The sequence below is a fragment of the Mytilus californianus genome, unplaced genomic scaffold (assembly GCF_021869535.1).
Source record: "Mytilus californianus isolate M0D057914Y unplaced genomic scaffold, xbMytCali1.0.p SCAF_30, whole genome shotgun sequence".
In the NCBI taxonomy this organism is placed as follows: Eukaryota; Metazoa; Mollusca; class Bivalvia; order Mytilida; family Mytilidae; genus Mytilus; species Mytilus californianus.
In genome coordinates this window covers 1,311,887-1,324,701 of record NW_026262680.1, presented here as the reverse complement: position 1 = coordinate 1,324,701, position 12,815 = coordinate 1,311,887, and the positions used below count along the sequence as shown (strand labels likewise).

Below are 12,815 nucleotides of genomic sequence, written 5' to 3'. Positions count from 1 at the left end.
CACATGGTCACCAAAAACTGTATCATACGTTTTTAAAACCCGCCATTAATAGCAAAAAAATCTTTTTTTCATTTCAACATTGCATAAAATCAAACTTAATGATTTAGTAGTTTACACGTACATTGTATCCAACTCAAGTGTTCTAAAAACAAGCTTAAGCAATGTTAATCCTTTTCAAGTATCGTGATGTATTTCAAGTTGATCATAGTTTTGATCTTAAGACGTGTAAGAGGTTCATTAAAAGTTTGGTCAACTTTACTTATTATTGCATCCGTTCAAATGATATCATAATGTACGACTTTGTTACTTTTTTTGTTAAACTTTATTCATTTGGATTATACTATTAACCTTTGTTTATCTTGCGAACAAATTTTCTTTTGTGCAATAATACTCCTTTGTGCCTGCCTTTCATGTGTTCTATTAGGTGTTTTAAAAAAATATAAGAAGATTGCGAATTACATGTAAATGTAGAAATACATTTAATATTTTTTGAAATGAATAAGTGGTTAGTTGTGGTATTTTCATTACTGTCATTCTCCTGCTATCGATATGTGCTTGGTATAAGAACACAAAGTTCTGTGGATGCTCACTGTGAGGAGGCGAAAATCACAGATATCGGAATGGAAGTTTGCGTAATGAAAGAAAATTATATTGCTCTGCTTCAAAGAGTTGTTAATAACGAACATGAAATTGCGTTCCTGAAAGGACAAAAGCAACAGTTAGAATATGAACTTGAAAACACTAGGCGGACATTTTCATGCGAAATTGAAAGTTTACACGATATCACTATACAGCAGGAACTAGAACTGAATGACACAATTCACTCTTGGACAGCATTCAATGAAACATCACATGAGCTGATTCACAGAGTCAATGTGTTAGACAACAAATATTTGCGACAAGAAAGATGTGGAGAGTATATTAATAAATCAGGTACATCTATAAATCATTATGTACGGTTGAGCATGATCATTTGGGGAGCTTTTGTTATATTCGCAAATATTAAATTAAGATTTTATAGGGACATTAAAAAAAGCTGAGAGAACGTTTTCATACTTTGCTAAAATGTATTTTATAAGGAAAAAAGCATTGTTATGTGAATAAAAAGAAAACTAAAAGACAGAATTTTTATATAAAGTATAGGAAGCTAGCTCTCGAAAAAAATCTTTTAACAAAATTATAAAAACATAGAAAACCTATTTTACAATTCTTTATAAAACAAAATTGAGTGATATATAAAGGTAAATTTAATTTTAGCTTTTTAAACAAAAATGAAATATACAGTATTGATAAAAACATTCATTAGTATAAGTCAAATTCAAAGGATTTTGTTCATTTGAATTAAAAGTTTTTCAAATGAACTGCCTTCTTGCCTCAACATTTATCTGTTTGATAAAAAATCTAGACCGATCGTGTTCTGCTTTTACAACATGGCGGAAGTCTTTAATATCACCTTGATGATAAGAGCTAAAATAAGAAGATGATTTCCAATTATATTTTACGCATGAAAAATGAATAAAAACGAGTGTAAAGCCAGGTGGCGATACAACTGATAATCGTACTTAAACGTAAAATTCTGTTATAGATAGAGAGAAACAATCAGTTCCATCTTTCAAATTAGAGCTAACAGTAGTTGACCGATGTTCAAATCTCATAAATCGATTTAGAATATGCGAATCAAGTTGAAAGAAAATGACAGAGGGAGTCGCATGAACTCCAAAAGAAACAATACGGGTTCGTCGACAGGGTAAGCATCTCCTGTCATGCATACATAACCCACAAGGCGAATCCCTACTCAAATGTTACAATCGGAAATAAGACACAATTGGTAAATTTACATATCCGAAAATAACCTGGTATTCTGAATCCCTGCTCGACAGAATGAATACGAGGCAGAGATTGATAGAAATAGAAATCTAAGGTTTTACATATATTGTTGTAAATTTTAATTCCATATAAACCATCATTACAACTAATGGCAACTGTCCAATTCGTATGAATATAATGAGCCATTGAATATATTTTAACTTGAAAAATTTCAATTTTCAAATTAAAAAGTGTGAAGGTCAATTTTGTAATGTGAAAGATATTAACAAACAAAAAGTCCGGTAATTGTCGAATTTGTTATCAAGTAGTGAAAAATAGGTAAAAGCAATACATCAAGGGCAAAAGCGCCTATATGGAATCAATTGACAATATCGGCTATTGGACTTGCTTGTACATTGTAGATCTTGTTGTGCTGTTAACAGTTTCTATAAATTTAGCCTAACATTCTCGGAAATACGCAAAATGAGTAAAAAGGTCTTTCAAGGCAATAACTCCTATAAGGGGTCAATTGACCAATTCATCAATATAAATATGTATTAATAAGTTGACTTATTTGTACATCTCAATGATCTTAACATTTCTGCTGTTTACAGTTTCTATCTAATAATCATAGCTTCTGCAAAATATGCAAATATGGTAAAAAATTGTTTTTCCACTTCTTGTGACATAAAAAGCCATTTTCAGTCTATGAAGACCATAACTCCTGCACGACAAAAGAGAAAATCGTCCATATCGCAGTTGTCTTTCTTTTTGTCATCAGTAACAACAAATTGAAATTCGAAAAACATTGGTTGAACGGGTCATATTTTTTGCACGTTTACATTACAAAGTGCCATTTCCCGATATATCAAGGATCATAACTCCTGAATGGAAAATATGGAACTTGACCTCCACTTTGTCATCAGTTACTACATTTTTGAAAAGGTTTGGTTGAACGATTCATAAGTTATTGCACCAAGAAAGTCCTGTTAACTTAAAACAAATATGTCGTTTTTTTGTAATTGATAGATAGTTATATTAACTGCGTTGGAGGCTGGTTGAGACGGGCAGACTTTGGCGCATTTTATTGCTTTAGTAATAACACACTACCATGGGACGATGCACAGGTAAATATGGAAAAATGTCTCCGATATTTGTTCATGTAATACTTAAACATAACACTTAATTTTAATTGACATGGTGTTTGCCATACGGCCATATGTGTGTCCTTCTTCAGCATAAATCATTTTCAATCGACCAGTGGGGACATTGATAGGTATTTAATCTGATAATGTGTATGTTTCTTTTAAAACTTTTTAAAGTTTTGTTTATAACCAATGTTTGAACTTCTGCCCCCATAATGTACTCAGAATACGTTCACAAATGCATGTGTAGCCGCTCATTCTATGAAAAATTATTTCAAAATTACGATTTATGTACGATTATGAGTTATATGAATATTACAATTACTAGAAAGTGAAGTCAATTAGTTTGAATACGATCCCGGTCAATGTTTACAAACTGACCCTTTCAATGTTCATCTGTAGTAAACTTCGGATCTTTATCTTAATCTCGTCTTAACAGTAAAAATTCAAAATTGCCATTAATATTATTAAAACGTTTTAAAGTGAAAAGTGTTTTAATCACCATCTTGACGATCAAGACCAAACCTTAGCTTAACGTCGAGACCCTTGGTTCAATTTTGTAAATTGTGGCTGCACTTTATTGTGAATACCTCTTGAAGGTATGTGCACAAACTCTTTACTTATCTATGGACAACACCAATAATAATTTGATGCAACTGAGACGAAACTTCTATACTGAAAATCAATATCTGAGGCATTTATCTATGTTCATAATATTATGGTACGTTTAGAAAACCTATTATCGTTCCTTTAAGGAATTTGTCGCAACTAAATTTTTGTCTCTTCCTGCATAATGTACATGTATACAGTCTTTTTAATTAGGTGTTGCAATATTTACATTTTACTTCAAAGGATTATGATTTTTAAATAAACATAACGGAATATGAACTTGTGTTTTGTAGAGGGAATGCAGATATCAGAACGGATGGCTTGCAGATATTTGTTATGAAAATGAAGCCAAGTGGTTGGCTGAATACAGTCGTACATATTTAGGTTTATATTATTTTAATTCCTCGCAATAAGGAAGGAAAGCACGCTAAATTTGTCAATGAATTAACACTATTCGTTGCTAAATATCTAATTGGGGGAAAGGTTTCACATTCCATTTTTTATATTTCATAATGTTGAGTAAAAAGATGAACGATATGAGATTTTTGGTTGAATGAAAATCATCCGATGATGGAATGATCGATTTTATGATGAAAAATAGCTTTTGTCAATCTATCTGAGCAAAACGACCATTTACTATCTAAATATGGGTAAAGGTGAATTTTAGAAAAGTAAATTTAAAACGTATGACTTTTAAAAGTTTAAAAGATTTGATAACTACAACCTACATATATTTACATAATATTTTATGATTGGTTTACAACTTTCCTATTGGTTAATCATCTATTTCTACTGCCTCGTAACCATGTTGCACGGTTTAACGGGTGTTGGTTTTATTTAATCTCAATATTCCCCTTACGTATTTTCGATCAAGGAAGTGTAATTCAAAGAGAAAAACAACAAAATAAGTACAAAAAAAGGACTTGACGTCATAAATACGGTATACAGAAAAAAAAAACCGAAGTATACACTAAATGACCAAATAATAAAACAAATAAGATCGTATTATAAATTGCTCACTGCTACTGAAAACAAGCTCAAAGAACTTATCTGCTGAAAGGAAAATTAACCGTTCTTCTCTCTACTATTGCAGTATGGATGTAAATAATGTAGGAAATATACTTTTATAAAAGGTAAAACAACAACGAAAAAATAACATGGTCCTGACAGCTTGATTTGCAAATGTAATGTTTTGATAAATACTTATCCACCCTTGGCTTTCAATTTCATGGCATTGTCTTTCTTGATGACGTACCGAATTCATGAATTGTTATTTTTCTTTTCATATTCTTTGGTTCAGGCACAAATGGCAGTGACTAAGGTTAAATAAATATCTGCTTTACTTGCACACAATCCCCCCTCCCCCCCCCCCCCCCCCCCCCGATCCTATTGCCTCTGTTGATTTGATACATTGACCATGATAGTTAATAGGACAACTATCCACAAGAGAGCAAATGTCGTGGAATTTAGCAACCATGTGTCACCAACCGGCCTATGTGCATTTAAGAAGTATGTTTTTACTTAGTTAAACATGATTTCAGAATAAGGAAATAAGTTTTCAAAAGTATGTTTTATATAGGTTTTTCCAACATAAATAAGTATGTTTTTTCTATGTTATAATCATATTTTAACTTACTCATATATTTAAAATCTTAATCGTTTGTTTGTTTGTAATCTACTTTTGTTTTTATTTTCTCATCATTTGATCACATAAATATTGATTTGTTTACAACTTTTTGGCGGATATACAACTTACTGTTGGTTTATATCTTGTTTGTATATAGGAGTACACGTTAATATTGGGTATAAATCAATTAGACTACAACTTATCAAACAGGATTTCTATAAGTCATCCATACTAAAGATCTTTTCTTGTTTTTAGCAACGAGTGTCTGGATTGGTGGAAAACAAATCAGTGATGGAACATACAAATGGGTTACTTCCAATGGGGAGACCCGAGGCATGGACTACACGCGATGGGCGCCAGATGAACCAAAGCCGCAAGATAGTTACAAATGTGTTAATTTATGGAAAAAACATCAGTACAAATGGGATGATTATGATTGTGATATTGGACTTAATTTCATTTGCAAGATTTATATATGACAATGTTTTCGCTGTAATGGTCGATCATTGCATTGCAAATGAATCAATGTGTTAGACTAATGATACATTTGGGAGAAAGTCTGTACAACAACAGCATATAACCAATTTGGTCAATTGTATGTGAAATCAAAATTCGTTTTAAATATTCTTAAAAATCTTTTACTTGGGTTTAATAAAAAAGAATATGAAAGTAACAAAAATACTATACAAACTATTTCATGTATTTTTTTCAGAGAATAAAAGAGTAATATGAAATATTATTGGAAATGTCTGTTTTGTATTTGTGTTTGATTATGCAATGATTTCATTAAATATCATGAGACAGTTCAAAGGAAAAGTCAGTGCCAATGATTAAGGGTGTTGTTTGAAAAGTTTCTATCACACACACACACACACACACATCTCTTTTTTTTGGGTTAATATAGAAAATCTGGTAGATTTTATCGTTTTTTAGCACAACCAACATAGTCAGGTCTCTCTTTTAATGTCAATAATTGCATAATATGGTAAAAAAGAAAGAATATGACATGTATTAAGGAATCTAAACTTATTTCATTGATTTTAAAGTACAATGTATTTCCTGTAATGCGGTTTTCATTTATAAAAGGTTATTATAATTGTGTATCCATGATTTGCTACCAGTGGCATGTGTGGACCAAGAGTGCAACACGAAAGACTAGCCAAGGTGATATGAACGAACAAGTCAACAAAATGTTACTCAGCAAATTACCTAGATTGATAATCACTTACAACTGAACTACTGTACGTCCATGTTCATTTTTAATCAAGCATTAAACAGTTTGAAACCCATACATATATAGAAGAAAGGTCAGGTAACAAATACCTTAGACCTACTAAGCCAAATCTGTGACCAGGATTGTGAAGGGCGAAGATGTTTAATGGCGAGGATGTTTAAAACATACTACTACGATTTGAAATCCGTCCAAACGGCCCCATTATACATTTGTCAAATTTGACGATCCTGCAATGGCTGAAGAATATGTCCTTCTGTCACCGTTTCGACATTTTGTGGATACTAATGTCGAAATGAATGATAACTCCAACCTGAAAAAAAACACTTACATAGAGTCTAATCGACATCGTACACTGCAGCTACTTTAAAAACAATGTCGTCAATCATTAAAAATGTGGGAAACAGTAGTTTGTCGATGTTAATCAATAAAAATGATGCAAATCAAGGTAACAGAAAAAAAAACCAGAGGGATCCAAAGGAGCAACCAGATGAGTCGATAGTGTTAACTTCTCCTGTTATGCATACATCACACTCAATGAAACTGTCACCATCGGGAAAATGACACAATTGGTAAAATAACATTTTAAAAAGCTTAAAAATGTTCCCGCCTAAATCAACAAAAATTGAATTGGTATTTTCTCAAAGGATAATAACTGGTCTCTACGTCGACATAAAAATCCAAATATTTTTAAAATGTATGGACACCTCAATTTATTTCAGGAGCATAATATACGTACAATTTGTAAATAAAATGGTCAGTCTGAACTACACTTCCCGTAAAGGTATGTAGGACTTAGCCAAACTGTTACAGGATTTGTTTTTAATGTTGTCCTGAAAATGGGACAGAACAATCATATATATGAAAATTTGAAAAGAAAGTGTGTACTGAATTAATGCGCGTTTAATGATGTTAAAAACTCGAATATCGATTGGAAAGAGACAAATCAAGATAACTAACAAAAACTGAGAGTAAAGGAGCGAGTCCGGGTATGTCTACATGTCGAGTGCATCCTGCTATTTTCATAATGTGGAAAACAAAGCTAGCATGACAGGAAACTCGAAGAGACACATTTCATCTAAGAATTAAGGTATTGAATTAAATACGTTATCTGACAAAATTGATAAACACGTCCCACATCTTTACAATGTTAAGGAAGATCAGTTTCTTTAACTTTAAATGACATTTGAAGTGAATCTTTAAAAAAATATGACAGTTTTTGGTAATGAAATAACACCGCTTTAGCAATCAATTGATGTATCATGGCAAACGATATAGAAGATACAAAATTTTTTTTAAAATACAGACACACAATAATTTGAGCAAATATTTGATTTAAATATGTTAAAAAGAAATTAAACTACCTCCAGTAATTGTTACTCTCAAATCATGAGGGATAGAGACACTAAAAATAAATGTTATTAAGGTCAAAGTTCAAAGTCATGATCTATTTTGTGTTTGACTTTTCCCTATAGAAACTTTATCATTGTTACCCTTTAGAAAATTGTATGAAATATCTACAACAGATTTTATACTAAATTGTTAGTTGTAGTATGTCGCATATCAAAACAATTGTGGAAAGGATAAGGTGTCATTTCGTAGGAGTTTTGTCCCCTTGAAATTTAAAAATAAGTTGTATAGTAATATAGCTCAGTAGTGACCTTGTTGTGTTTAATGTTAGGTCCTTGCTGTTTGAATTGGAAAACCGGAAGTAACTAATTTCTTTCCTCAATTTAATCAAATGTATAAGGAAGCCATATATTTTTGGAAAAACTGTTAACCAAGCGTATATTTACACTGAAATCATATTCCACATGTTATAGACATTGAGTAGACCAGAAGCCACTTATTATCTTCCTTGTAAGTGAAAAAGAAATAAAACACATGTATTTGTTCAGTCAGACTTAGAAAACTTGATACAGGAAGTTCTTTTTTAATCACAAAGTTAAAAGTTAAAAAGGAAGGCGGATATTTTGAATATATTTTATTTATTTATTTAAATGCTTTGTATGTATTACAATAAGGCTACAAATTTTACATGTTACCAATCGCCAACTTTATAACACACATTACATCCTACTTAATACATAAAATAATGTACCATTAAACTAGATTCAACGCCGTTCAATACTACGTGGATGTGCATAATACCATCCGATAACAGTATTAACTCTCAAAGTTTGGAGGACGTGTTTTTCGACAAATAATCGGCATTCCCATGGGAACCAACTGTGCCTCTCTTCTTGTCGACTTGTTCCTTTATTCATATGAGGCTTACTTCATACAGGAACTTCTTCAGAAGTTAGCAGTATCCTTTAACTTTACTTTCCGCTACATAGATGCTGTTCTCTCACTATATAATACAAAATGTGGTGACTATGTTTAACGCAACTATCCCATCGAACTTGAGATAATGGATACAACAGATAGAGTTAAGTCTGCCTCATAGCTTGACTTACATCTAGAAATTGACAATGAGGGTCGGTTGAAAACAAAACTTTATGACAAAAGAGATGATTTCAGATTCCATATTGTGAACTTTCCATTTTTATGTAGCAACATTCTAGCAGCGCCTGCATACGGAGTATATATCTCCCAGTTGATACGATACTCCAGGGCTTGTATTTCCTATCAAGATTTCTTTGAGAGAGGGATGCTGCTCACAAGGAAGATATCAAACCAAGAGTTCCAAAAGAGGGACAAAAGATACCAGAGGGACAGTCAAACTCATAGATCGAAAACAAACTGACAACGTCATGAAGTGGTGAAGTTGAAATCATCCCTTCACAGATGAAGCTGATATGTTCCTAATGTCGTAACTACAATCCCGTCCCCTTTTCCCAAATGTAACCTACCGAATTAGACTTATTACCGGGTTTGTAATTAACATGAGCAACACGACAGATGTCATATGTGGAACAGGATCTGCTTACCCTGTCAGAGTACCTGAGATCACCCCCAGGTTTTTGAGGGGTTCGTGTTGCTAAGTCTTTAGTTTTCTATGTTGTTTTTTGTGTACTATTGTTTGTCTGTTGGTCTTTTTTTTTTTAGCTATGGCGTTGTCAGTTTATTTTCGACTTATGAGTTTGACTGGCCCTTTGGTATCGTTCGCCTCTCTTTTAAGTAATTATCATTTCAAATTCCTGAATAATTGAAATGTGTATGTGTCTTGGTTTAGGAAATGTGAATATGTACCAGCAAATACCTTACAAAACTATGTATATTGTAACGTTACGGGGTTTTCGAGTTAGGATTCCCGGCGTTACTTATGTGGGCCTCCGGTGAAGGAAGTAATAATAACAAGTTTTAGCTTTCTAAAAACCTGTGGAGTGTTTTGCTGTATCTTATTTTCAAGTGAGATGCGGTTTGTGTGGTTGTTTAAGTATGGTAGAAGTGTTATTTGTCTCCTTTGTGCATAGTACTCTTAAGTGTGGTATTATAAGCCCGTCTTAGATGTGACGTATAATGCATACCGTAGTTTATTCATGACTACTTCCTACAAAAACTAAAAATTGTATTAAATAAAGGCAATAGTAGTATACCGGTGTTCGAAAGTCATAAATCGATTAAGAGAAAACAAATCCGGGTTACAAACTTAAACCGAGGAAAACACATCAACTATAAGAGGAAAACAAATGAACAACAGTAACACCGAAGTGCAACAACATGAATCACATGACGGAACAATAGGATGGATAGAAAATATTTCCTTTTGGTTTTAGAATTCCTTTTGGTGTCATTTAGGAGATACCGTGATTTTTAAAAAATATGATTTTGACGGGCGAATTAATAAAAGGAAATGCTATTCATGTCATACACTGTATCTAGAATGCTTAGGTCAATTTACTTCAAACTGTACAATGATGATGCTATGGTGAATGTAGACTCTCTTTGGATTTTGAAAAATTGTTTGGTGCGCCGTTCCAGAGTTGTGGAACTTTAAACAGTAATTTCTGACGCAATAGTTATTTGCATATGAATAAACTCATGCATGTTTTCCTAAACAAACATTTTTACTTTTTTGTTATTAGATGTGACATAACTATTCAAAATATTCTCTCAACCATTCTGATGCACGATTCGGGAGTGTCATCTGCTCTTGGCGTAATTTTTTTTTATATCATTTAGTTTTGTAAAATGAAATACATGTGTTCTGACCAAATTTTTGAAGATCGTTGGCAGTAATATGCATCTTAAGTGTTGGTTTTTGTGCATATATAGTCAGATAAGCACTCAGAAACTTGTTCAATGATGTCACTCTCCTTATTTATCAATAAGATATAGTAAGGTGAACAGTAAATGCAAAGTTATTCATTGATCGGGTATCATATCGAATCTTGAATACCCGTAATGTAAAAAAATGTCCTTATTTAACATCTTCTCCTGTCCGAGATATGTTACCAATTCTATAACTCATATTAAACAATTGAATCTTTCCCACACCATAATGCAACCAATGATAACCAACATTAGTTGAGTAATAACTTCAAGATTGCGTGAATAGCATATGAAACTAATAGATTCGCACCGTGATGCGTAGCAACAATCATTATGGAAGCCCATATTTTGTCTTATTTATACTTGAGATATAAGCAATACAATAAATGCAGTGGTTCACAAAAATGTCATTAAATAAATTATATTGATATAAAATAAGTAATACAGCACGGTGTATTACTTATACTAAGTTAAAAAAAAACAATTCTGCACTCGGTGCAGTACATTCTTATAATCTGCGTACTCGTTGAATGGCTAGCGATTTTACCCGAGCAACCAGTACGTCAGCACTTTAATATGAAGACTTATTTATCAAGTCTTAAATATTTGTTCCGAGTATTCTTACCTTGTGCTGCAAATCATAGTAAACTGCTTACTGAATTCAGACTCTCGGAGAGAATCTCACAGTTGGACCATGGGTTCTGCAATTTATATAAAAACGTCGTTTACTTGTGACGTAACACACAAGTTATTTACATTCGGCGCTTTACAATGAAATAAATGTAACAAAATAATAAATAAGTTCACTGATAAACAAAGTCAGTACGTAGATTAAACGAAGTCATGAAATAATTCTAGGTCCAGGTAACCTATTCCTTCTGACAAATGTGACAAATTCGAAACAGAACACAACAACGAACATTTGCATGTAACAAGCGTGGAACAGAGACTACAGTGATAATATAAACATTCTTTTTGATTTACACAAGGTAATACCACATTACAATATATGTTTTATAATAATTTATTAAAAAATCGGATAATTTAATTAAGAAATATTATCTGCTGTGTCAATTTTTAGAACTAATTAATTCATTTTACTACTGTTGGTAAATATATTGAATAAAACCCTAAAGCCGTACATATTACATTTGACAGATGATCAGTGGTCTTTGGCCTGTACACTGTGTGTTATGACCGATCAATAAGTACATTATGATCGATGTACTTATTGATAAAATTATGACAAATGATACTAATAGGATAATTTTTCCTGGTGTGTAAAATGCTTACAGTTTAGAGTCCTCGATTACCACTAAAGAGTAGAGGGTTGTGGGAGATAATACACATGCTTTAAGGTTTGAAATATGTGTAAAGAAAACACATCAACGATCAATTAATTCAATCTCACGTTACTGCTAATGCATATTATAAGGGTTTTAAACACATCGAGGGGTATCAAGATTGATACAAAGAAAGACCAATCATAGAAAGCGAATATATTCCTTAATCAATCTTGATAGCACATGTTGTTATATTTCAAGAAAAACCTTAAAATATGCATTATGCGAGATAAAAACCGTCACACAAAACAGCATTTTCTCTAAAGATTTTGCGTCATTTTACCGATTACATTTAGGTATGCTTTTGTTCAAACCATGCCCAATAACTCTAATAGTATGTACATGTAAATCAGGTGAAACGAAATATGTAAATGAAACTTATTAATCTCGATATAGACATTTGAAATAACTGTCCAGTTACATATTGATAAAATTGCATTTATATTTTCTAATAATCAAGAGGCAAGACACTAGATTAAATTAATTTGATATTAGGGTCTTTGCAAAATAGGCACTACTTAAGCTAGGTAATTTACTATAATATCTTAAAGTTTATAAAATGAACGGCACCACTATTTTTTTTATCTCTGGTTCCATGGCATCATTAATGGGATAAAGCCTTTCATTTAATGGGACAAAGCATGTCATTTTGTCATCAATTTAAATGAATTTATTCAGAATATTTGCGAAAATTCTTTCGTCTGACAATAGTCTGGTAATAAGGATAGAGTACCTTTGTTCTCTTTAGTTATACTACCGTATTTGCATGATCATGCGTTTAGTGGTTTTAAGAGTCTTAATCAATATCGTTCAATTTGCTTATACAGGAAATAAAA

The 12,815-nt window shown here is 32.1% G+C and overlaps 1 protein-coding gene across 1 annotated transcript; it reads left to right on the top strand.

Moving 5' to 3' along the window:
• Positions 1-204: 204 nt before the first annotated feature.
• LOC127736388 (C-type lectin domain family 4 member F-like) lies at positions 205-5,937 on the top strand. Its single transcript, XM_052246904.1, has 4 exons — positions 205-933; positions 2,836-2,933; positions 3,854-3,944; positions 5,443-5,937. Exons 1-4 carry the CDS (start codon positions 495-497, stop codon positions 5,664-5,666), a joined length of 852 nt encoding a protein of 283 aa, XP_052102864.1. The 5' UTR covers positions 205-494; the 3' UTR covers positions 5,667-5,937.
• Positions 5,938-12,815: the final 6,878 nt, after the last annotated feature.